This window comes from Staurois parvus, unplaced genomic scaffold (genome assembly GCF_062004578.1).
Source record: "Staurois parvus isolate SC_StPar_1 unplaced genomic scaffold, SC_StPar_1.0 ptg000264l, whole genome shotgun sequence".
NCBI classification, from domain to species: domain Eukaryota; kingdom Metazoa; phylum Chordata; class Amphibia; order Anura; family Ranidae; genus Staurois; species Staurois parvus.
In genome coordinates this window covers 8922141-8947507 of record NW_028318060.1, presented here as the reverse complement: position 1 = coordinate 8947507, position 25367 = coordinate 8922141, and the positions used below count along the sequence as shown (strand labels likewise).

The window sequence follows — 25367 nt, the reverse complement described above, 5'->3', positions numbered from 1 at the left end:
CTCTGTTGTCCTTGCTAGAGACTCTAACATGAGGAAGCACCAAGGAAGAACCTCTACCAAGATGGCTGTCTCTACAAAGAGAAAAAAATGCAGAACAAGGCATAGTATGTTAGTAAAAGGGAAAAGATCAGCTACAGGAAGCTTTTGGGGGATACTAGTAGCTGTTCCTTTGCCCTCTACCTGCCATTTTAGGCACAGCTTTTGAATTTAGTTTCTCTTTAGGTTTTAGTTAGGTTAGACTGGATTTCAAAAAACCTTCCAAAGTTTGCAACCCTTACTGTACTAATAAAATATTTCAGTTTCTGTCTCTGTTCCCACTGGAGAGATTTCTGTTCAGTTCCAGTCCCTCTGACTGGCTGTCACTAGAATAGGAAGTGGGATTAAATATTTACAACAGAAATCAGTAGGAGCCTGAGATTATTATAGCCTGTCTCCATCCTGGGATGAACCAAAATTTTGGCAAGAGTTGAGCTCTATGGTGGCACTAGGCTTAAAAGCATTTTGTAGGGTTTAGGATACGTTAACTAATAATTAGGGCCGGATCTGGCCTGCCTGCTGTGGGAGTGCTGTAAAAAATGTCAGGGGGGCAGAAGATGGGAAGTCAGCAGGGTAGTGTACAGGGGGTAGGCAGAGCAGAGGATAGGGTTAGAAGTTTGTATTGCAGTGTACAGAGGTTATTAGTTATAGAGCAGTAGTAAGTGAGGCAGAGTTCAGAGGTCAGTAGTAAGTGATGCAGAGGACAGATTTTGCCTAACAGTGGGAGGAGCTTAATGGGGGATGATTGACCAGAATCTTTGCCTAGTCACTGTATACTTTGCACACGTATATCACAGTCCTTGTACCCACAAAATACTCCTACTTATAATGTCACAAGTGACAATCTCACAGATACACAAACCTCAGAATTAGGAATCATTTTAAATATTTAAATGTTTCCATCACATATGCTTTTCTGCACAAAAAAGTGATCATTTTGTCTGTCTGAGCCTACTTTAAAGATGAACTTCATTAAAACCAGCAACTGTTGGGACAATTAGCACTTTGGTCAGGACTATATAATGTACACCACAAAGTATAGAGTGCATATTATTATTATTATTGAGTGCATATAGAGTGCAACATCAGGACAAGCCCAGCTGTTCACATCTGATTCCCCTCTAACATCAAGTCCACAGAGCCCCCCCTCTACATCAGATTCTTCCCCCTTACATCAGGGTCCCAAAAGTCCCTCCCAATATCAGGGTCCCCAGAGTCCCACCCTTACATCAGGGTCCCTGTAGTCCCCCTCCTTACATCAGGGTGCCCATAGTCCTCCTCCTTACATCAGGGTCCCCATAGTCCCTCTCCTTACACCTGGGTACCCCTTGTCCCCCTCCTTACAACAGAGTCCCCATAGTCCCCCTCCTTACAACAGGGTGCCCATAGTCCCCCTCCTTACATCAGGGTGCCCATAGTCCCCCTCCTAACATTAAGATCCCCATAGTACCCTCATAGACTCTTACATCAGGGTCTCCATAATCCCCATCCTTACATAAGGGTGACCATAGTCCCCCTCTGTACTTCACGGTGCTCATAATCCCCCTCCTTACATCGGGGTGCCCATACTCCCCCTCCTTACATCAGTGTGCCCATAGTCTGCCTCCTTACACTATCCTCCCTTGCCTTAAACACTGTAAGATCTTATTTGCAGAGCTGATCCATTCCGCACCAACACAAGGATGAAGACTTGATTGTAGTGATGGACTGTACCCATTGGCTGGAGAGGCAGTGGGAGGTGGTGTTGTCTCTTTAGCCAATGGGTAGCTGAAATCAGGGTCCCCATAGTCCCCCTCCTTATATCAGTGGGCCCATAGTCCCAAACCTTACCTCAGGTACCCCATAGTCCCCCTCCTTACATCAGGATGCCCATAGTCCCCCTCCTTACATCAAGGTAACCATAGTTACCCTCCTTACATTAGGGTTTCCACAGTCCCCCCTCCTTAAATAAAGGTGCCCATAGTCCCCCTCCTTACATCAAGGTCTCCATGGGAGGTGGTGCTGCCTCTTCAGCCAATGGGTAGCTGAAATTGGGTTCCCCATAGTCCCTCTCCTTACATCAAGGTGCCCATAGTCCCCCTCTGTACATCAAGATCCCCATAATTCCCCCCCTTATATCAGGGTCCCCATAGTCCCACTCCTTACATCAGGGTGCCCATACTCCCCCTCCTTACATCAGGGTGCTCATACTCCCCCTGCTTACACAATTCTCCCTTGCCTTAATCACTGTAAGATCTTCTTTGCAGAGTCGATCCATCCCACACCAACACAAGGATGAAGACTTGATTGTAGTGATGGACTGTACCCTTTGGCTGGAGAGGCAGTGGGAGGCGCTGCTGTCTCTTCAGCCAATGGGTAGCTGAATTCCTCTCCTAAGACCCTCCCTCTTGACATCACTCAGGATCTACTGAGTCCCAGCCGGCTAGTTTACTATGTGAGTGGCTGGGAGATCATGTATTGTATTGTAAATTTTTAATGGAAACTTTATGCACAGCCTCCCTGCTGCCTCATTGCCCCTGCAAACTTTATGGGACCTGTGTCCAACCATCCCCCTATCAGTAGCCCTAGAGGTGGGGGCGGGGAAGCTAAAGTTTTTTTTTTTGGGGGGGGGGCAGAATATAGGAAATATCTAGAAATGTTAATTGTACAATAACAATGCATTTGTTGGTATGTGTATATTCCCAGAGCCTCATAGCTGTATATCTGCAATGTGAGTTACTGCTGCCTCTAATGGCTAGTTTTAGATTTGGTGTGAGATTTGGTAAAACCACTACTGTGCACTCACTGTTCGTCTTGATGGAGGCCCTGACATGGGGAACCAAAGACTTGCTTTGACCAAGATGCAGGCCTACTCACAAAGACACAGTGTAGAATAAAAAGTAGTAAGTCAATAGTGGGGAAAAAGCAGCTGCAGGGAGACCACAGACAATAATGGTGACCAGTCCTTTGCTCTCTACCTTTCTTTTTGGGCACAGCTTCCAGAGTTCTGTTCCTCTTAAAAGTGTATGTTCAGCCTAAATTTATAGATTTTTCTTAGTTTTGGATAGATTGGTAAAAAGTTATGGCCCCTGTTAGGTTTTTGCTGCTATCTGGGGCTCTTTTAGAGTGACGCACCCACATTTCCCAACCTGTTGATTATGTTTTACCAGACAATAAGTGAGAGAGACTGTCCAACAACAGAGACAAAAAAAATATATTTTATTTAGTAGGGCAAGGGAAGGTAAGTAACCCTTGTTAGATTTGTATCTGTATCACTGTTGAAGATTTTTTTCTCACTTCTTGTTTGGTGAAAACTTTGTCAGCAGGGCAGAAAATGATGGAAAATCTCTAAAGCAAAGCCCCAAGTATCAGTAAAAATCCATTAGGAGTTCTAATCATTCCCCAATATATCCAAATCTAAAAAAAAAAACATTTGCCTAGACATATAATGTAAGATTAAATTAAAGGGCTGAAAATGTAATTAGGAAATATTTATGTGTAAAATTCATATTTAACGAGTGAAAATTAAAAAAAAAATGTTTTTGTTCTGAGCATATTAACCTCCCTAGCGGTCTGATTATGTCCTTATTTCTATGCTCAAAGCGGTACTTTTTTTGCATGGAAAAATTTATTTTTTTTATTGTAGGCCTGTAATTTTTAGGAATAACTCACTGAAATCTGTCCAAACAAGAGTCTAGTAAACATTCCGGGTAGGATAAAACTTGAAACACGAAATCATAAATTATAATTTAATAAATAAGCATAAAAAATAATATAATAATAATAAATTTAAATCAATAATATAATCAAACCAAAAACACTGAAATTTGAAATATTGCGCCAAGTTCGCACATCACTGAGCAAAGTCGCAAAATCGTTTTCAGTGTCTGATGACGAATTTCCCCACGAATCATTATCACTCAATTCTGCAAGTGGTTCTAATTTACTATCGCTGTTCTCTAGCTGGTCTAAAACCGCTTTTGACCTAAAGGGTCGCTTTTTGGACGCCATGGACGTTTCTCAGATTCCAGGCAGAAAGAACAGTAAAAATGCAGGCAGGGCACAGGACAAAGCAGTAGGGACAAAATGTATGTGAAATGGTTTGATACAGTAATGTTTTACTATGTGATTTTATTGATTTTAGTGAATGTCACTTTTTGTCATTTTCAAATTTCCCGCCGTTCCATCCCCTGTACGTCCTGACGCTCACAGGGGACGGAACCCAGATGACAGATGCCGGCATCCGCCGGATTACATTGCCGGGGACACTGCAGGAGGGACATCGCGGGAGCGCAGGACAAGGTAAGTGATCGAGGGATCGCGGAGCAGCGCCGCATGGTACGCCCGAGTATAGCTCGGGGTTACCGCTTGTGGTACTGAAACTTTACCCCGAGCTACACTCGGGAATACCGCCAGGGAGGCTACAAATGAAAATATATATATTAAAATTTAGACATCACTTATAACTCACCATGGAAATGTATCATGATTACATTGATCAATACATGAAACAAAACTTGGAATTATTTTTATTTCGCAGATTTAATATAGGACACATCAATTTTCTTGAAACTAGATTCAGAAATCTGTGTTATAGATTAGTGGGAGCAATTAAGGCCAGCTGCAGGATGTGTTTCAAGCAGCAACCATTACTGTCAATTCAGTAATGTGTGTGATGGTGTATGGTATCCGCCATTAGAAGGAGGTGTCACCTGGAGACCATAACATATAGCTCTGATACGCACAGGCTCCACAATCAAGGTTGCTATTATAATGAGGCAGCGTAGACGTCATTATGGCTGGAGATTCTGTTAGTGAATATATGATTCTGACAAGGCTCTTAACAAGTGCTTATTAATAATTGTTCAGCCCACAAAATAGCTCTTTCTATATATATATATATATATATATATATATATATATATGCTGGTATATATGGTGCCAAACTTGCACAAACCAAGCTTATAATGAAATAGAACCATTACAGGTATATAAGCCCCACGGTAGACAGACTGCTGCTTTACAAACTGTACTAGTCTATACTGTTTTAATCCATCTGGATACCAGTTGCTCTCATTATCCCATCTGTTCGGTATCTGTTAGTTCCTAATATGAAGAGGAGTTTTATTTCCGTTGCAGAAACACGAGGGCAACTCAGTTTAGATAAACCCATGTGTGCAGCTGTTCAATGTAATATTAAATTCTATCTATAAGACAACATCATGTCTGCCAAATGGCAACAGTAAATTGCCAGCATACAGAATACACAGGCAGAAAGCGGCAGTGGCCATTGCAAGCAGTTTAGAGTTTCACAGAGTCCATAGGCCACAGGGGAAGAATGCAAACAAGGATTAGAGTTTACAAAGCACAAAGGAGAGGGAGTCACCCATCATGCACCTTCTATCAGCTGGCATTCTCAGATATCATATGAGCAGACAGAATGCTGAATACCTAGGTTTCCGAGTGGTGTACATCCTGAAGAGCTTCTGTGTATTACTATAAAGCTTACTAGGAGTGAGGGGAAATAGAGGATCCGGTTACTAAGCACAACACTATTAGGACAAGGGTTAGGCCTTATTATGTGCTTCTAAATAACACACATATACAGCATGCAAAGTCGCTAAACAGAAAAGAATATCCATAGATAATACACAAAGGGAACACATAATAGTTGATTGATAGATATTAGTTAAAATATGTAAAGGAAAGAAGAAAATAAAATTATGTTTTGATTACTATATGTATAATAATGAGATGTAGTTGTCAGTGCGATTTACAATATTTATTGCAGAAATTGAAAAACTAGCGTGCTTTGGATTGTCATAGGAATGTGATGAATATAACAAGGGAAGTCTAAGATTTATGAAAACCAAATATAAAATACCCATTATTCCCAAAACCCTTCACAAAATACTAGTTCTCTGTCACATTGATCCTTCAGCTTCAATACTTGGAAAATTATACAGGTCAGGATTTCCTACCCTACCAGTTTCATACTTTTTCCAGACCAGTGACTTACTGATGTTCTAAAAGGTGAAGACATTTTCTCGCAGCCACTAATCAGATTTAGACTTTCGAGACAGATTTGTGAAGATGTAACTATGATATATCATCGCTATGTGGGGAAGCTGATGATTACCATTACAGCACTCAGTAAACTGTTATTCAAAAGCAGTATTTTAAAACCAAAAATATTATTTTCCCTTGCACACAACTGGAGGTTGGAAATCAGCAGCACTTCACCTCCTTCAAGCTAAAAAAAAATCCTTTGCTAAGTGAAAATTCTCTTGCAAAATAAACAGCCTATCTGCCTTTGGTAAACCAACCTTAATGCTTTCTACTGGGGGATGCTTATCATTTTTTTAACCATTTTATGACCAGAGGTCATGTACTGAGTAACTTGATAAAAACCTTATTATTAATTTACATACTTACATATTTTTATATTTTTAAGGCCATATAAGGCTTTATTTGGTTTGTTGTTTAAAAAGTCATCAGTTTTTTAGACATAGGCTTAATATATTAATTTTGTAAAGTCTTCTAAAGGCTTTTTGTCAATAAAGTATCCAGCCTGCAGGTTATCAGTATACCATCAGGATCCCCCTACAATAGTTTCACCATATACAGTAGCTAAGTCTTAGATAAAAGAAGCTGATGTATAAAAGGTAAAAGAAGCTAATTCTCCTCAACAACATCTCCAAAATATTGAAATATCAATTTTAGCAGTGCTGACCCTCTTACCTGTAAGGTTTACCAGTTAGGCTGTTTTTCAGATACACTTCACTCTGCTTACTAATGTATCTGCCCAGCTGCCTTATTCAGTATATTGTGCAACACTATGCGCAGTAAAATTTGCAAAGTACTAATGCAGTCCTAATTGCTCAGTAACACTGTGAATGCACTATCTGAGTAATTTAGTGCAGGACAAGCGCTTCTATTGGTTGTGTCTGCTGCAATTTATTGGACCTAACAGAAAAGTATCTAGACACTTGGATATTCACACTCAACCTTATTTAATGATGAGCACCAATTCTGCTAAATAATACATAAGATAACCAAACAGATTTCATTCTGTTCAAGCCAGACCAGTGCAAGATTATTTCTGTTTAGTTACTTAAAGTATATCTAAAGCCATTTTTTCTTAGAATAGGAAGTGTTAAAAACCTTGCCAGGTTTTTATTCCTGTCTGTCTCCATTGGTCATATTCATCCTCAATATTTATCCTATGGGCCAATGTTTTTAAAACAGAAAATTGTGAGAAATCAAACATTCTACAGATGTCACCAGAACAGAAAAATGGAAGAAATATTCCAATGGAAATGTCTGTTCCAGTGACAGCTGTCTAAAAAATAATTTTTTGTTGTGTCTAAAAAATACATTCTGTTGTGTCTGCAGGACTGAAAGTGAAATCTCCCCAATAATAAAGATGGCAAATAAATGACAGCAGTTTTAACCTCTCCATAGCGTGGGTTCACATATATGCTGTATATCGCATGTGATTCTCACAGGAACCGCACCGAATTCCTGTGCAAATCGCATGCGATTTGTGTGCGGTGCGATTGGAGCCATACATTTTGTATGGTTCTAATCACACCACACCCACACCAAAAAAGTGTAGGACCCTGTTTTTGGGTTTGCACTAGGATTGGATCGCGTAAGTGTTCACACCTATGCGATCCAATTCTGCATATCGCACTGCGTTTTGTGGACCACTTTCGGGGTGTTGTTAACTTAACATACACACCCACAGCGGTTCGCATGAATAGGGTGCGATTCTGATGCGGTGCGGAATTTGCACAGAAAACACTGCAAATTCCGCAATGTAGTCAAAAGTAACGTATAAACATACTTTAAAAATTAGCACTTAAAATAAACTCCAGGAATTATTTGTATTGCATACTTACATTGGTCCAGAATGGCATAATGTAAATATGAATATCTCATACCCGATGGACTGAATAGAAAAGCTGAAAATCACTGTAGTACAGGGGTGGACTGACCATTTGAGCACTCGGGCACTGCCCGAAGGCTCGGGGTCAGTAGGGGGCCCCATGAATACCCCTGGTACCTTTTTTTATAGGCTTTTTGAGTGTGGGCAAGGACACAGGGGCCCCATGATCCCCTATTGCCCGGGGGCCCCATGAGTTGTCAGTCCGCCCGTGCTGTGGTAGTCAACACTACTGCAGTGATAGCTGCGATCTTCCTCCTGCTCAGGTTCTGAGTGAGTGGTTTCCCATCTGCAAGCAGAAAATGGGGGTGTCTGCTTGTCATTCACCACCATTTATTGAATGAATTGTATTTTTTTAACCGTTTTTCAACCCCAAAAAAAACATTCTATGAATGGTGGCAGTGCTAAGCGTTCTATGAATGGTGGCAGTCTCAACTAAGCAATCACTTGTGGAGAAGGGAAGCAGTTAAAGCATAACCCAAGCACCAAATACTACATTGATTTTCAGCTTACCCAGTGACCCATCAGGTATGAGATCTCCACGCTAACATTTTGCCAAGCTGGACCAATCTTTGCTCTCTTTAATGCACCCCTCCACAATCTAAAATCCATTTTATTTACAACATGCAGAGAAAATTTAAACAATAATTATCTTTCCATGTTAATACAATGCTGAGAACTTGAATGCAATTATCACCCATATTTTAAAGAAATCCTGCGTAAGTGAAGTTGATTTATTAATACTGTCACAAAGAAAAGTGAAATAAAATATCGGAGGACTAGGAATCTTTGGCCTGGAGGGAAAACACAATTACCTAGTCCTTTCATTGGGTTGGGACAGATTTATGTGGTTTAAATATAATGCTTCATGCAAGGTGTGCCATGGATCATCATTGATTGATAGGTGTGGTAAAAGGCGAGTGTTTGAATTGACATGGCTTATTGTCATACACTTTTCATATGTTCCAGCATTGGCCACAAAAGAGGTTGGTGTTGGACGATGTCCCTGCCAGACTCAGTGATCACAGTTGTAAATGGGGAGCAGGTAGTCATATAATGCCCACTGTCACTAACAGTGAGTCCTGCTCTAATGGATGACTGAATAAAGTGTTTTCACTCAGGGTCATCAGTTCAATATACAGTGAGGAACAGAAGTATTTGAACACCCTGCGATTTTGCAAGTTCTCCCACTTAGAAATCATGGAGGGGTCTGAAATTCACATTGTAGGTGCATTCCCACTCTGAAAGACAGGATTTAAAAAAAAATTCAGGAAATCAAATTGTATGATTTTTAAAGAATTTGTATTTGTCTTGCACTGCTGAACATAATTATTTGAACACCTGAGAAAATCAGTGTTAATATTTGGTATAGAAGCCTTTGTTTGCAATTACAGAGGTCAAACGTTTCCTGTAGTTCTTGACCAGGTTTGCTCACACTGCAACAGGGATTTTGGCCCACTCATCCACACAGATCTCCTCTAGATCTGTCAGGTTTCGGGGCTGTCGCTGAGCAACATGGAGTTTCAGCTCCCTCCAAAGATGTTCTATTGGATTTAGGTCTGGAGACTGGCTAGGCCACTCCAGAACCTTGATATGCTTCTTACGGAGCCACTTTTTGGTTATCCTGGCTGTGTGCTTCGGGTCGTTGTCATGTTGGAAGACCCAGCCACGACCCATCTTCAATGCTCTGACTGAGGGAAGGAGGTTGTTGCTCAAAATCTCACAATAAATGGCCCCATTCATCCCCTCCTTAATACAGTGCAGTCCTCCTGTTCCCTTCGCAGAAAAGCACCCCCAAAGCATGATGTTACCATCCCCATGCTTCACAGTAGGGATGGTGTTCTTGGGATGCAACTCATCCTTCTTTTTCCTCCAAACACGACGAGTGAAGTTTAGACCAAAAAGTTATACTTTGGTCTCATCTGACCACATGACTTTCTCCCAAGGCCTCCTCTGGATCATCCAGATGGTCATTGGCAAACTTCAGACGGGCCTGGACATGTGATGACTTGAGCAGGAGAAACGTCTGTGCAATGCATGATTTGAAACCATGACGGCGTAGTGTCCTACCGACAGTGACCTTTGAAACTGTGGTCCCAGCTCTCTTCATGTCATTGACCAGCTCCTCCCTTGTAGTTCTGGTCTGATTCCTCACCTTTCTTATCATCAGTGATACCCCACAAGGTGAGATCTTGCACGGAGCCCCAGTCCGAGGGAGACTGACAGTCGTCTTTAGCCTCTTCCATTTTCTAACAATTGCTCCAACAGTTGATCTATTTTCACCAAGCTGCTTGGCAATTGCCCCGTAGCCCTTTCTAGCCTTGTGGAGGTCCACAATTTTGTCTCTGGTGTCTTTTAACAGCTCTTTGCTCTTGCCCATGGTAGTAGTTGGCGTCTGACTGACTGTGGGGTGGACAGGTGTCTTTAAAGAGCTCAGACAGGTGCTACTAAGTTAGATTAATGAGTGGAGTAGAGGTGGACTTTTTAAAGGCACAGTAACAGGTCTTTGAGAGCCAGAATTCTTGCTGTTTCTTAGGTGTTCAAATACTTACGTTCAGCAGTGCAAGACAAATAAATTCTTTAAAAATCATACAATGTGATTTCCTGAATTTTTTTTTTAATTCTGTCTCTTAGAGTGGGAATGCACCTACAATGTTAATTTCAGACCCCTCCATGATTTCTAAGTGGGAGAACTTGCAAAATCGCAGGCTGTTCAAATACCTCTGTTCCTCACTGTATGTTATTAGTGGTGGCCATGGAGGCAAATGACCCTCTGCCCCCAAGTTCAGTCCTACCTTGAGTAAAATAAAGGTTCTGACTATAGCAATCAATCAGGGTGCTTAGGGAATTTTGTAACTGCCAGCATTCATTAACTGGTCTGCACTAGCCAGATTTCCGGGCATTTTCTACATATGTTTTGCCAGGTTCTTTATCTCTGCATATCACGCTGACAGCACCTGGTTGTTTTGCATAATTTCTCCTGATACTTTCAAAGGTGTATGCAAGATCTGTACACATTACAGCAATCCTGAATTCTGTAAGATCCAAAAATACATCTAGATCTATTTTTAGCATATTAGCATTTATTGGGCTGCAGTGCAGATGTTATGTACATTTTACCAGCTGCACTAACAGTTTGTTTTATTATGTTAGGGCTTCACGGTTGATTTAACATCTTTGCTACTAAGAAATGTTAACTACTTACTGGCAGTTAGCTAATTTGCAGTACCTTAATATCAACAGCCGCTGCACCTGCCACTCTCTCATTGACTTTTAACAGACTTTCAGATGCGGCTGTACACTACTCCAGGCCCATAAACAAATGCCTCTTCATGGACATACAGGTCTATGTATCATGCAGAAGAGCCCCTAATCTCCTATGTAGATGCTGTGTAATATGGGTGTGACAGAGTCCACATTGTGGCCCATTCATTTCTGTTTCTCTTTTCAAATCCTTCCAGGAAGAAGGATGACTTAATTTCCTTCTTGGCAGGATCTCCTATATAGGATGGGTGGAAATTACTGTAGCTCATGGAGTTCCTGGCTTATGGAAATTAGTGCAGATAACAGAGAGAGGACTGAGACTTTATTTTTTCTTCCCCCAGGAGTGGGCTCCCCCCTAGTTGGGCACAAAAAGGCACACTGCCACACAAAATGGGAAAGGTCATTACTTCAATGCAAGACATGTAGGACTGAGGAGATGCTAACTGATTTATTGGAACTGTGACTTTTGCAATAAATTGCATTGGACCAAGCTTCTGGCTGCTTCTTGTATCCAAGGTGGATTCTCAGTAACCTTGCTGTTGAGAAGTGGGATAACACACCGCTAGGCTATACTATACAGTGCATCCCATGAAGTGATTGGTATCCCTGGCAAGACAACATGCTGTTGTCAAGAAAGAGCATTGTGAGTGAGCCTAACAATGTGGCTCCCTGTCACCAACACACCCTGACTGTGGATAGAGGGCAGACATGTAATTTTGCAAGGGCTCTAATAGATACTCATGGCTAGTGAGTGAACCTGGGTAAGCTCTGTGTACTAGGCGGGCCCCAGTGGAGTGAGTTAGTAGGCACCTCTGATGCAATGGATGGCCCTACCTACATGGGAGTTCAGTTGCTATGTGACTTTGTACATGGGATACACTGGTAACCAAAGATGTCAGGATTGTGACTTGACAGTTAATCTGTCCTATTAAGTGGTATAAATAATGTTCTGTGAAATACTAAAATAGTCTGAAGTATACTGTTACTTTGATTGATTTTTTTTATTGATTATGGAAGTAGTGTTAAAGGATATCTAAACTCAAGAACAAAAATGTGGTATATTGCAGCTTTCTCATCCTTAGATTTATTGTCTGCATTACTTTTCTTTTGTTCATCCTAAGGACATTTTCAGCAAAAAAGAAAATACCTGTTGATCTTTCCAGAAATGCAGGTTCTTGGTCACTTTCTGTTGCTTGAGCTAAAAGTACAAATATTTTTACCTGCCTATTAGAAACTACCAATTTTTCTCCCTCATGTAATAGAGATGAATAGAAGAAAGACCAATTTGTAGTCCATATCAGGAGAGGAAACCATGGCTCCCTCCATAGATACAATGGAGTAAGTGACCCTAGAGCAGTGGTCACCAAACTGTAATCTGGGGGCTGAATGCGGCCCTTTGCTTGCTTTCATCTGGTCCTTGGAACACTATTTAATTCACTGATACCAATGAAAGGCATAATTCCTCCTAATGATACCAACTATGGGGCAAATTCCTACCAATGACATAAATGATGGGGCATAGTTCCCCCAATGACACCAACAATGGGGCCCAATGACTCCAATAAAGGGACACAATACCTCCCAATTACACCAATGACAAGACACAATTCCTCCCACTGTCACATAGGGGATTGTTTATTCCCACTGATTTTGGGACATTTTGTATTCCCATTGGCCACAGTCTGACTTCCCTAAAGACTGAAGGACAGTAAACTGGTCCTTTGTTTTGAATGTTTGGAGACCCCTGCCCTAGAGCAGAAAGTGGCTTATTTACAGGATCACTAGCTCAAAGCTGAAGACACAAAGCATTATAAAAGAAAATTAATGCAGCCACATCTAAGGACTGTAAACTGTAATATATACATTGTGTATCTTTGGGTTTAGATACGCTAATGCACTTTGTATCAAAACACTTCTCTGAATCTTGTTTGGAACTCCGTAATGGGTTGTTCTGTAGTACAAATACATTTTTTGTGTTAGTAAGCTAAAAACAGAGTATTGGTTCATTATACCTGAATTGAAAAATTCTCATATGACAAGATCAACAATTTGACTGCAAATTAATGGAAAGTTGCATTGCACCTTTTCTGACAAAGTACAAGCACACTTGTCATCTGAGACATTCTCAAATTGCTAAAGCAAGCTCCTGATTGCCTAAGAATGTTCACATGTGAAAACATTCTTGTTATGGCAGAGAAGTAGGGAAAAAGATTTTATTTCTATATTTTCTCAAAATGTTATTGCCCTGATTTACTAAAGTGAGCAGTAAGGAGACCGTGGATCTAATTACTTAATGTATAATGTAAGATTATGCAAATCTGTTTTAAATATAAGCATTCAAACATATACATGGGGTTTCTGAAAGGAAATAGAGCTTATTCACCTGAATGGAAGTCAACAACAAGGCTACTCTTCCTCTTACTTAACACGTTAGTAAATAAGGTCTACTTACTAAGCATGCAGATTTTTAACATTTAATCCTATCTGTCTATGTCTAAGATGGTTCAATGACTGTGTCATCTTAACAGGTTTCCTGTTTCAGGGTGATTCCTTTCCTTTGCTGCACCCTATTGAGTCACAGGGACTAGGGCTGTGTCTTCCTACACTGTGTGCATCAATAGAAAAACACAGGCCTGTAGTCTAGGATGGAAAGGAACTTCCCTGCTCCTCCCTCCTCCTACTCCTCCTATCTCCAAGCTAACAGACTGGCCTGAGATTACACTGGCCACCGTTACCTCTTTCCTGTGAAGTTTGGAATTTCAGGGGAGCAGTACTGAGAGATCAGAAGCCAACAGCAATGAACATTTGTACACTGTAGGTGCTGGGATTAGAATTTTAATAAACAGTTTACTAGAGAATGTTTATTTTACTGTGCTCAATGTGAAGGGCTAAACATTAATATTATTATTTTCTAGATCCTGGCTGATGTTGGTTTGAATCAAACCAAAGGTATTTTTGTAAAGAGCAGAATAAAGCCGAATCTATGGAAATTGATTTGTACTTGAACAATGTAGATAAGTATTGAACACGACCATACCCAGAATTAATTTGGTTTTACTTTATAACATTAATCTGGGCACTAACAGGCTTGGTGTAAGCACAATAATTTACCTAACTAGTAAAATGTCTCAGGTCAAATCTGTGAGAAGTAGGAATAATTGTAACCCTTTCCTGAAGAATGTCTTTAAATGAAATGAAATTAAAAGAGAAGTATGGGTTTCTTGAAATATTAAAAAAAACTCACCTAGTTCCCCCGCTGCCTCTAAAACTGAGAACTGAGCAATCAAACACAGCTGATCGCTCAGTTCTCAATCTTCAGAGAGCAGTCTCTGTCAGTCACTGGCTCTCTGCTCTGCCCCTCCAGCGCTCAGTGGAGCGACAGGCAGTGGAGGGGGTGGAAGTGGCTGGCACAGGCTCTCAGTAGCTATCTGAAAGGCTGAGCCAGCTGCTGACCCAGGCATCTTGGTGGATCCCAACTGTAAAGTTGGAATTGATCCAGAACCTGGACTGGCGTCAACTGACACAAGGCTTTAGCAAGCTGTTGACTGAAAACGGCTCATAGGAGTACAGAATGCACTGCACTCTTATTATCCATAGGAGATGTAGGGCCCAAAAAAGCTTTGGCCATATTTTACCTTTAAATAAAAAAATAATAAATATTGTGGGGGAGATCTACTAAAATTGGTGCATACAGAATCTGGTGCAGCTGTGCATAGTAATCAGTCAGCTTCTGGGTTGTATTGTTAAAGGTTAAATAAACAAGCTGTTAGTTAGAAGCTGACTGGTTGTTCTGTACAGTTGCACCAGATCCTGTGTGCACCAATTTTAGTAAATCTCCTCCTTTGTGTAGCTGCTCCATCATATAAACATTGGCAACCCACTAGAGAAACTTTTTTAGTGCAGTAGCAACACAACCGTGGTCTGCCAATCATGGCTAATGATGCCGGAAAAAAAAACACACGCATGATATCATATGTTAATGGAGAGTGACCTAATGACTATTCTAGAATACCGGAGTTTCATATTTCATCATAAATACTTTTCAGTGACTGCTGATTTATTTACTGCTAAATGTTTGCCTCATCTACTTAGTTCTGGAGGGGATAGCATTACAACGGATCAAATGCCAATAACATATCAGACATTCAATTCCTAAAGGATCATAAAGTGAACTGCAAACACATGACTACAATTCAACTCATATATCAGAGATTGGTGGCAGAAAAGTTTTATGTGCTGTTTAAAAACTCTAGTCTTTATTTAGTAAAAGAAAGCAGAGAATGAACAACATACAGTAACCTAGCACACTGCATCTTTCTGCAAAATATTGTAATGTTACATAAGCTACATTCACATGGGTGAGTAATTGCATACAGAGGATTCTTACAGCAAGAATTCATGGATTTTTGTGTCTGGAATCACAGATATAGCAAAAAGATTGCACCCAGGGGTGATTATCTGTCTCTAACCAAAGGTAAGCTGGTCTTGATTCTCACCACGGGAAACTGTTGTATGCATCTAATCCCCCATTTAAATATAGCCTTATAGACTTGCATATAATTCTATACATCACTATTCTTTGCAGTATAAATGTTTAAATAACTGCATTAAAGCTGAACTCTGGGCACAAAAACTTTTATTTAAATTTATTCCCCAATAGCCACAGATCATATTCAGTAAATTTACTTTTTGTGCACCAGATACCTTTACAAATCCAAATATTACCATCTAAAAGTAGCACTGCCATCATCGCAGATCATCACAGATCATATTCAGTAAATTGACTTTTTGTGCACCAAATACCTTTGCAAATCCAAATCTAAAGGTAGCACTGCCATCATCACAGTGCTCTCTGGGCAGAGAGCATAGCTGTGGGACGGGCCCAGCAGGCCTGCCTGCAGAAAATTACAGGAGGGGGTGGAGACAAGACTAGTCACCCTGCACAGGAAGAGAGCAACAGTGACTGGTCTTCATTACAGTAAGCTCCTACAGAGAGGCAAAGATCCACATTAGATTACTGAACAGATCTGGAGAAAGTATACAAAGCACACCATGTTTTAAGGAGTTATGCACACCTCTTTTTGTTTTAGACAAAAATGCTTACCCTGGAGTTCAGCTTTAAATTATACTTGTTATAAACCCAACTGAAATCTGTGATCAACTGAAACTAAGCATATGATGAATAAAGGCATAGGCATCGGGAACCTTCAGTGGAAACAATCCAGAGGTATAGACAACCAAAATCAGAAACAAAACTCAACTTTTTCCTGTGAAAGTCAAGCTTGACCTTAATCATTCCCACTTATAATGCCTTTAAAGTGGAATTAAAGTTAGAAAAAAATTGCAAACAGGCTGGCTCTTTATTCTCTGTTTACAATCCTCTGCAGAATGTACAATAAGCTGGGCATGCTCAGTGCCTGTGTGTCTGGGATGAGTACACTTCCACGCCAGCAGATCAAGATGGTTGAAGACTGGCACCTGGAAGGAGCCAGGGAGAAGATGTCAGGGCCAACATGGGACCTAGCGGGTGACGGACCATTGGAACAGAGGTAAGAATTTTATCACTTTAGTTCTGCATTAAAGGATATGTAAACCCAACAATATTGCATTTTCCTGATATGTGTTTGCTGTACCATATACGTGTATGAAAAAGTATCCTGTTCTCTTTGTACTGCTTCCTTTGTGTGAAATCCCTGGTGTACCTGCCAGTCTCTCAGCTTTCCTATTAAAAACTGGCCACGCTAGGCATGAGAGCACAGCGTGGTCAGTTCTCTAGCTGTGCTGAAACTCAGTGTGCTCCCCTCAAATGATCAGACTTATGCTGACACGCCCCCCCCTGCACAGCTTTTCACTGAGAAGTTCAGTGTGCTGCTGTATCCTCTCCCCCAGCTCTCTAAACTCCTTATGCAACTGAGAACAGAGCGTATGGGACCACTTATATAAAATGAGTAAAAGGGTATTTATATTTTTTTCTCATATGTCTTCACACATTTTGTCTTTCATTTCTATTGTAAATGGGTTGTATTATAAGGTGAGGGTTTACATACTGTAAACTTTAATTAGGATATGGGCGGGGATGCGGCCAAGCTAAACTTTTACTTGAAAATGTAACTGGATATTTGCCTGGATTTGCATATTATTTAAACCTGAGGTTGCTACTGTCTTTTTTATCATATGCTCACCTTCAGTGGTTTTTAAAATGTTTTTTTTTTGTGTTGGCATCTCATAGAGCTCATACATTTAATAGTCATACATTTAATAAGGGCAATAGGTAATAGCTATGATTTTTATTGTTGGGGAAAAAGTTAATTGCAATAAACAGAGAGGTCACTACTATTCCTGTGATTTGTGAGCCCGTTGCTGTGTGATTCATTTTCAGCAGTATTGTGAACTAACTACAAAATCATCAGCTTCAGTAGCTGTTCATGTTGACTTGGACAGCTGTTAATGACTATGGCACACCAGTGATTTGTAGTAGTACATACAGTATATATATTACAGTCAATTTCAGTGGCAACTTTAAAGGCAGCTACAAATAGTCTGAGAAAATAATGAGAGATTTACAGCTGCTACACATCTCTGCTACAATGTCTCTTGCGTGACATGGCTGGTAATCAGCTCTCGTATTTGTTTTTTCTTTTTATGTACAATTTAAAGAGGAAATAAATGATATTAATACAAACCTGCCAGATGTCTCGCCTTGTTCTTTCCTTCAGGTATTAGTAAATAAAAAAGAAACAATGTAATTAAGCAAATGGTATTAATTATTATTGTGTTATATAAACAATGCATGTGATACTTGCATAACTGGAAATAAAGATATTAATTGATTATAACACACACAACATAGTGTATTGTAGCTTCAACAGCAGGCACAAAGCTCAAAAAGCAGCACACATGACAAGTCTTCTTCCCGCAGTCCTCATGCAACATGCTCAGTACATACCACAGCAGACTGGCAAAGCACTCAGAAAAGCAAAATGCATTGCTGACACATACTTTCACAGAAAGCTGTAGACTTTTAACTAGAAAATCTGCAGTGATAAGTAGATTTAAGTCAATTTAGAGTTGTCTCTTGTACTACATTTTGGAATATAGCAGTAGAGGGGTTTACATTATTTGCGTAAATTGCACTTACACTATCCATAGCAATTTGTTTATGTAAGTTATACAGAATTATAATTGTGTTTGTTCAACAATTTTGCTTCCCAGAACTTAGGAAGTATTTTGCAAAGGCTATTTATCCCCAGGCTCCAAGTTAATGTTCCTACATTGAGTCAGCATGTTGAAAACAAATCTATTCCTTAATGTATTGGTCATGTAGCATATAGAGCGTGTAGCTGCTTAAAATTGGTGGATTGAAAAGTCAAAAATTACTAGAAACAAATTAATAGCAGTAGCAGTAATGAAAATAGTAACAATCATGATAATTATAGCAATGAAAAAAAGAAAAACGAGTAGTAAATGTGGTTTTAATATGAATTTGAACTGTGTGCCAATTAAATAGTCCATGTAATACACTTGGCGCTAAGGGTTTAAATGGGCAGCACAGTGGCTAAGTGGTTAGCACTTCCACCTAGCAGCACTAGCTTATCTGGTTCAAATCCCAACCACGGCACTACCTGCCTGGATTTTGTATGTTGTCCCTGTGCCTGTTTGGGTTTCATCTGGGTACTTTGGTTTCTACCCGCACTCCAAGGACATGCTAGTAAGTTAATTTGCTCCTGTTTAAATCAACCCTAGTATGTGTGTGTATGAATGTGAGTTATGGACATTAGATTGTGAGCTCCTTGAGGGCAGGGACTGATGTGAATGTACACTATATATATATAAAACTGACAACACTATATAAGTACCTCTAATAAATAAATGTAGCTTGTGCTATAAATCAGTAGTTATACATGTATAACATGACACAGAAGCAGGTAATATGTGTTGATGCTTATGGGGTAATACCTTTAAAAAGGAGAAATAGCTTGTGAAATAATTAATTCCCATTCCCACCATGAACCTTCTTGGATAGTTACAAGTTGATTGACTGCTTGTCTTTTTACTCTTAGTATTATTGTGAAAATGCTCACAAATGTGAGGTCTACATCTGCTCATGCACTGCTGCAAGGAGTGCAAAATCCTTCAGGTAAGCCTGCTCTTACTTTTTTTTAATTGTTCTATACGTATGTCCTAATGTTGGTGTTTCTGTGGAATAGAGCAGAAGCATACAACATAGAAGCCTTGACTAGGTGTTTTACTGGTTAGCAAGAGTGAGTACTATAATACAGTGAGGAACAGAAGTATTTGAACACCCTGCGATTTTGCAAGTTCTCCCACTTAGAAATCATGGAGGGGTCTGAAATTCACATTGTATGTGCATTCCCACTCCGAGAGACAGAATTAAAAAACAAATTCAGGAAATCACATTGTATGATTTTTATAGAATTTATTTGTGTTGTGCTGCTGAACAGAAGTATTTGAACACCTAAGAAACAGCAAAAATTCTGACTCTCAAAGACCTGTTACTGTGCCTTTAAAAAGTCCACCTCTACTCCACTCATTAATCTAACTTAGTAGCACCTGTCTGACCTCTTTAAAGACACTTGTCCACCCCACAGTCAGTCAGACACCAACTACTACCATGGGCAAGACCAAAGAGCTGTCAAAAGACACCAGAGACAAAATTGTGGACCTCCACAAGGCTTGAAAGGGCTACGGGGCAATTACCAAGCAGCTTTGTGAAAATACATCAACTGTTGGAGCAATTGTTAGAAAGTGGAAGAGGCTAAAGACGACTGTCAGTCTCCCTCGGACTGAGGCTCCATGCAAGAGCTGGTCAATGACATGAAGAGAGCTGGAACCACAGTTTCAAAGGTCACTGTCGGTAGAACACTACGCCGTCATGGTTTCAAATCATGCATTGCACGGAAGGTTCCCCTGCTCAAGTCATCACATGTCCAGGCCCGTCTGAAGTTTGCCAATGACCATCTGGATGATCCAGAGGAGGCATGGGAGAAAGTCATGTGGTCAGATGAGACCAAAGTATAACTTTTTGGTCTAAACTTCACTCGTCGTGTTTGGAGGAAAAAGAAGGATGAGTTGCATCCCAAGAACACCATCCCTACTGTGAACCATGGGGGTGGTAACATCATGCTTTGGGGGTGCTTTTCTGTGAAGGGGACAGGACGACTGCATTCTATTAAGGAGAGGATGAATGGGGCCATTTATTGTGAGATTTTGAGCAACAACCTAGTTCCCTCAGTCAGAGCATTGAAGATGGGTCGTGGCTGGGTCTTCCAACATGACAACGACCCGAAGCACACAGCCAGGATAACCAAGGAGTGGCTCCGTAAGAAGCATATCAAGGTTCTGGAGTGGCCTAGCCAGTCTCCAGACCTAAATCCAATAGAACATCTTTGGAGGGAGCTGAAACTCCGTGTTGCTCAGCGACAGCCCCGAAACCTGACAGATCTAGAGGAGATCTGTGTGGAGGAGTGGGCCAAAATCCCTGTTGCAGTGTGTGCAAACCTGGTCAAGAACTACAGGAAACGTTTGACCTCTGTAATTGCAAACAAAGGTTTCTGTACCAAATATTAACACTGATTTTCTCAGGTGTTCAAATACTTATGTTCAGCAAATCTGTCTCTCAAAGTGGGAATGCGCCTACAATGTAAATTTCGGACCCCTCCATGAATTCTAAATGGGAGAACTTGCAAAATCGCAGGGTGTTCAAATACTTCTGTTCCTCACTGTATATTAAGCTGAATCATACAAAAGCAGTAACCAAACTAAAACCTTGTCATCTAATAGGGTCTACAAGTGTCAGAACACGTTTTGAGTATATTAATATTATAGTGGGCTGCTTATTAAAGCCTAATGCAAAATGTTTTCCTCTATGCTTTCAGACTTGCCTTATGCCATGTCTATTTATTTTAATTTGGAGCCTGGGGATTATGGTCTGTACATTAGTTTGGTCTAATAGTACCTGTGACACAGAAAAATAATCAGGAGACAAACTAACATAAACACTAGTCTTTCTAGAGGTTGAACAGACAGTACGAACAACACCAGCTGCCATATTTGTACCTACTTTGTAGGGCTGCAGGTATGCAAGGCCTTCAAATGAGGCTTCCAGGTAGCAATGGAAACCGATTTCTCATCAGCCGCATAACTACGCCATACACACTACGTGCAGGATATATAATAAAAAAAGAAAAACAAGGCAGAAGGGAGCAGGGGATAAAACAAAATTGAAAAGCAGATTAGTAAACCAGTACAAGTCATGGCTTTATTCATCATTCATAGCATTGATACATGCCTGAGAGGTGGAAGAATACTTTCATAAAATCGCCAGGTGGCTGTCAGGTATGTTCGACTGGAATCAGTAGAATAAAACCGCCACGTAGCCTGGTATGAGGAGAAAATAAAAAGCACAAGGGAACCAACAAAACATGAAATAATGGAAAAACCAAACTGGTTTAGGAATATTAATAGTTCGCTCACACCAAGTGCATTGTCTGTTAGATTTTCAAGACAGCTGAAAATGGCTGTAACTAGAAGAAGTAACCGAAGCTTATGGTAGCCTATGGCAATCTAAGTAATGTATATCAGCAACACATTCAACCAAGTATGTTTTTTTTAAGGTATGGCTTTTAGGCTACTCATTCCCATTTGAAATAGGATTGCAAAATTAGACCATGTTTACTCTTGTTGCTGAAGGCATACACCTACAATACACTTTCCATACAAAATAACTGTAAACCTAAAACAGGAATGAAAATTAAGCTCATACCATATGAAAATAGGTACTTGGAGCTGGAAAGTCAATGGCTGACCTGACCCTTCTGTCGTTCTTGCCTCAACATTGGATACTGAGCCCACCTATTATGTTTAGGTACGGTGGTGAAAGTGCTAGAAGGTCAGCGATGGGTATTTCTGTTGTAAGTTGATAATTGCTTATCACAATGTCTTTGCCTAAAGATCCTGGGGTACCCCAGATAACAATAAAAGTTACAATCAGGCACAGGAGGATTTTTTTGCATGGAAAGGGCGATTTTAGGTTTTTCAGTTGACACAGAATCTATATATGCTTCGTTAATATTCATGCCCAAGTTAGAATGCCATATATCACATCCACATCAGGTTAACTGGTCCACTACATGACTATTTAATGGAGCCACCTCTTCTTATTATGCTGTGAAATCATTTACATATAATATATGTATTCATTTGGACACTGGCATGTAAATGTTAAACACAATCAATAAATCGATGGTACAAACATAAAGACCAGCTTGCAGTGAGCTGTACAGTACTTTTGGCAGCCATGTTGCCATTTTGTCCTGCATTTAATATTGAGGTTTCTAAAATTTATTACAACATTCAAATTAAAAATTGGAATACCATTAATTCCTTGCCCACTTATTACACCTAAACCTCAAACAGAGACTCACCTACAGCTAGATTTGGTGCAAGTCTATTTTTATAAATCTTTGCACTTCAGTTTTTCTAACAAAAATAAATCTAGCTAAAAAAGGGATGCTTTTAAAGTATTGTTAAACATGCACATTTCCACTCATATTGGAATTTATGTTCATTCTCTAAGACTGATTTATAAGAACTGGATAAAAGCAATCTGTCAATTTAACAATAACATCAGATCGGATCCTTGTTCGGTTCTTCTTCTACTTTTCACTAAATGGAACTCATTTTCTCAAGTTTTTTTAAGGATCCACTGCATTTATAAAATAATTAATAACCAATAATGAGAACATGTGCTTCAAGTCTAGTGACATACAGCATGTCCTTAAGTTGGGTCACAGGCCATATGTAGATCTCTACTTTCTGAAATGTTGCAGTCAGCAGTTTTTCAACAATTTCTGGTCAAATAAAATATGTCTCTAAAATATAGATTGGGCAGTAAGCCAACCAAAAGCCCACTAATTTAAAAGGGCAAATTCTATCATCACAAATATTTTGTGAATGTTATTTTTCCTACTTGCTGTTTTTGAATGTGGCTCATGAGCTAAGTATAGTTTGAAGACCACTGCTTTATTGTAAGTAAGATTTTTCATTACTGATGGGCATCTTTATTTCTTTTTTAATATGTTGTTAATGAAAAGTGCAAACCATGCTTTTTATATTATGATGCAAAAGAGTTTGAACTAAATAAGGTCATGCAGTAAAAAGAATAAATAAAACATTTTCTGTATTGGTAAGCAAATGCAATTATGCAAATAATGGCTATTAAACTTTGCAATCCTGCTTTTGTGATTTTATATTTGTCTCTATACTGTATCTCATTAAAACTTTCAATATTAAGCTGTGCTCTTCCAACCAGTATGAATTAAAATATTACAGAACAGCTCAAGTATAATGGAAAAAGCAGGATATTACTTCAAAATATATAAAGTTTACTTAGTTTACCTCCTTCCTTACAATGAGAAAGAACGTAATAAGAAAACCAATACCTATCATCTAAAATACTATGTCTGTGCCAACTCATTCTGCTATGTCATGCAGACTGACAGCAGAGCAACCCAAAAGAAATTATTGTTACATTATAGGCAGGGCTAGATTTCTATCACTGGGGACACCCCAAAGAACCCCATGTCCTTCTTTTGCTAGCATCTTCCTTTTAAACAGAATATTTTCTTGCTTTACTAGTCCCAATGACAATGTGATTAATGTGTGACTGCCAAAAAAAAAAGGGGGGGGGGGGCAATGACCGAAAAGGAAAAAGCTGCATCCTTGGCTGTGCCACCTATACTATAGACACATGCCTACTATGCCCAACAGTAAATCCAGCCCTGGTGATGAACTGCATCATTTTTTTGGTTCAGAAATTCCACAATTTATTATGCAGAGGAGAAATTGCCATGTACAGGTCCTATTTTTTTTATATATATAGTATATATATTTTTTGGGATACAGCACCATACACATTTGACCTCATTGTCTAATCACAGCCGCCGGATATCATCCTTAGCAGCTGTCTTCCAGCACTGCTAGAGATACTGTAACCGCAGCCTCTGCTACAGAGAAAAGTCCCATATCCTGTCCTGCTTTTCCCACCAGTCACAGAAACTCTCTTACTACAATCCCAAAATGTATTGTGTTCTGTGAATGGGAGCAGGAGACCTGTCATTCAACTCCTCCTCCATTCACAGAACATGATGTATTGGGGATTGTAGTAAGAGAAGTTATGTGAATGACAGAGGAGCAGAAGGGGTAGGTGGGCAGTGCAGCTTTTCTCAGTAGCACAGGCTGCAAATAAGGATGGCAATGGAGGCATGTCAGCAGCTTGAGGAGGCACTGAGGGGAAGACTTTTAGCAGAAGCAGATACCTGCAGTGTTTTAATGCACATGAATGACAAGCAAAATGTTAACTTTTTTTCTTGCTGCCACATATAAAACTGAATGTGGACTGCTGCATTTTGCTATATTTAACACCGTGAATGTCTCTCCCTGTTGGGCCTCCTTACTGTGAAGACAGCTGGTAGATCTGATTAAAACAAGGCCTACACAACAGGTACTACTTTCTTGTGTACAAGCCTTTATTTGAAAGGTGTTTTAAAAAAATAAAGTTTGTTATATATTACTGCTAAATTACATGTAAATAATTTTCTGAATACTCATTGTACAAATATTTTGCTCTCTTTCTAAAAGTACAAGAACACATAAGGAATTATAAGCTTACTTCAACTAAAGGATGTAACTGGCAAAAGAACAGTCTTTATTGCCAATTGACATGCCTTTGGTCCTGGACAGTAGTCACCTTTGCAGCTGCTTAGAGTTGACTTTTCATGGTTTCTCATTTGCGTCCCTGCAGCTAGTGTACAGTATGTCATCTCTCCACTAACCTATGTTGTACAAAGTGGTGACACAATTATGTGATCTGGTCAAGCCAGTTGGTGATTTGTCTCATACATGGCAGTAAAAGGCTCCAAATAAGGATTTTGGTTACATAATGTATATACAAATTAATAAGTATATACACATATTCCTCAATGGCCATAGAAGTAGCAACATTTTTTCAGCACTGCATTGGCTTAGAAAGATCACATCTCTTATACAGTGGTTATTGTGATTTCACAAAGGCCCTGTAATCAGACAAGTTCAGGCAATACACCCCATCCTGAGTTTACAG

General features: G+C 39.8%; 1 protein-coding gene across 4 annotated transcripts in view; it reads right to left on the bottom strand.

Annotated features, from left to right (window-relative positions):
* The window catches only part of KCNQ5 (potassium voltage-gated channel subfamily Q member 5), a 689873-nt gene that overhangs the window by 60980 nt on the left and 603526 nt on the right, over positions 1-25367 (bottom strand). Inside the window, exons 8-10 of one of the 4 annotated variants that reach the window (XM_089681376.1) lie at positions 21537-21625; positions 17911-17937; positions 5467-5523 (exon numbers count right to left, since the gene is read on the bottom strand). In XM_089681376.1, coding sequence (XP_089537502.1) covers positions 5467-5523; positions 17911-17937; positions 21537-21625 — 173 coding nt within the window. Of the gene's footprint in view, positions 1-5466; positions 5524-17910; positions 17938-21308; positions 21404-21536; positions 21626-25367 lie in introns of all 4 variants that reach the window. The other 3 variants (XM_089681374.1, XM_089681378.1, XM_089681377.1) reach the window with 3 other exon arrangements.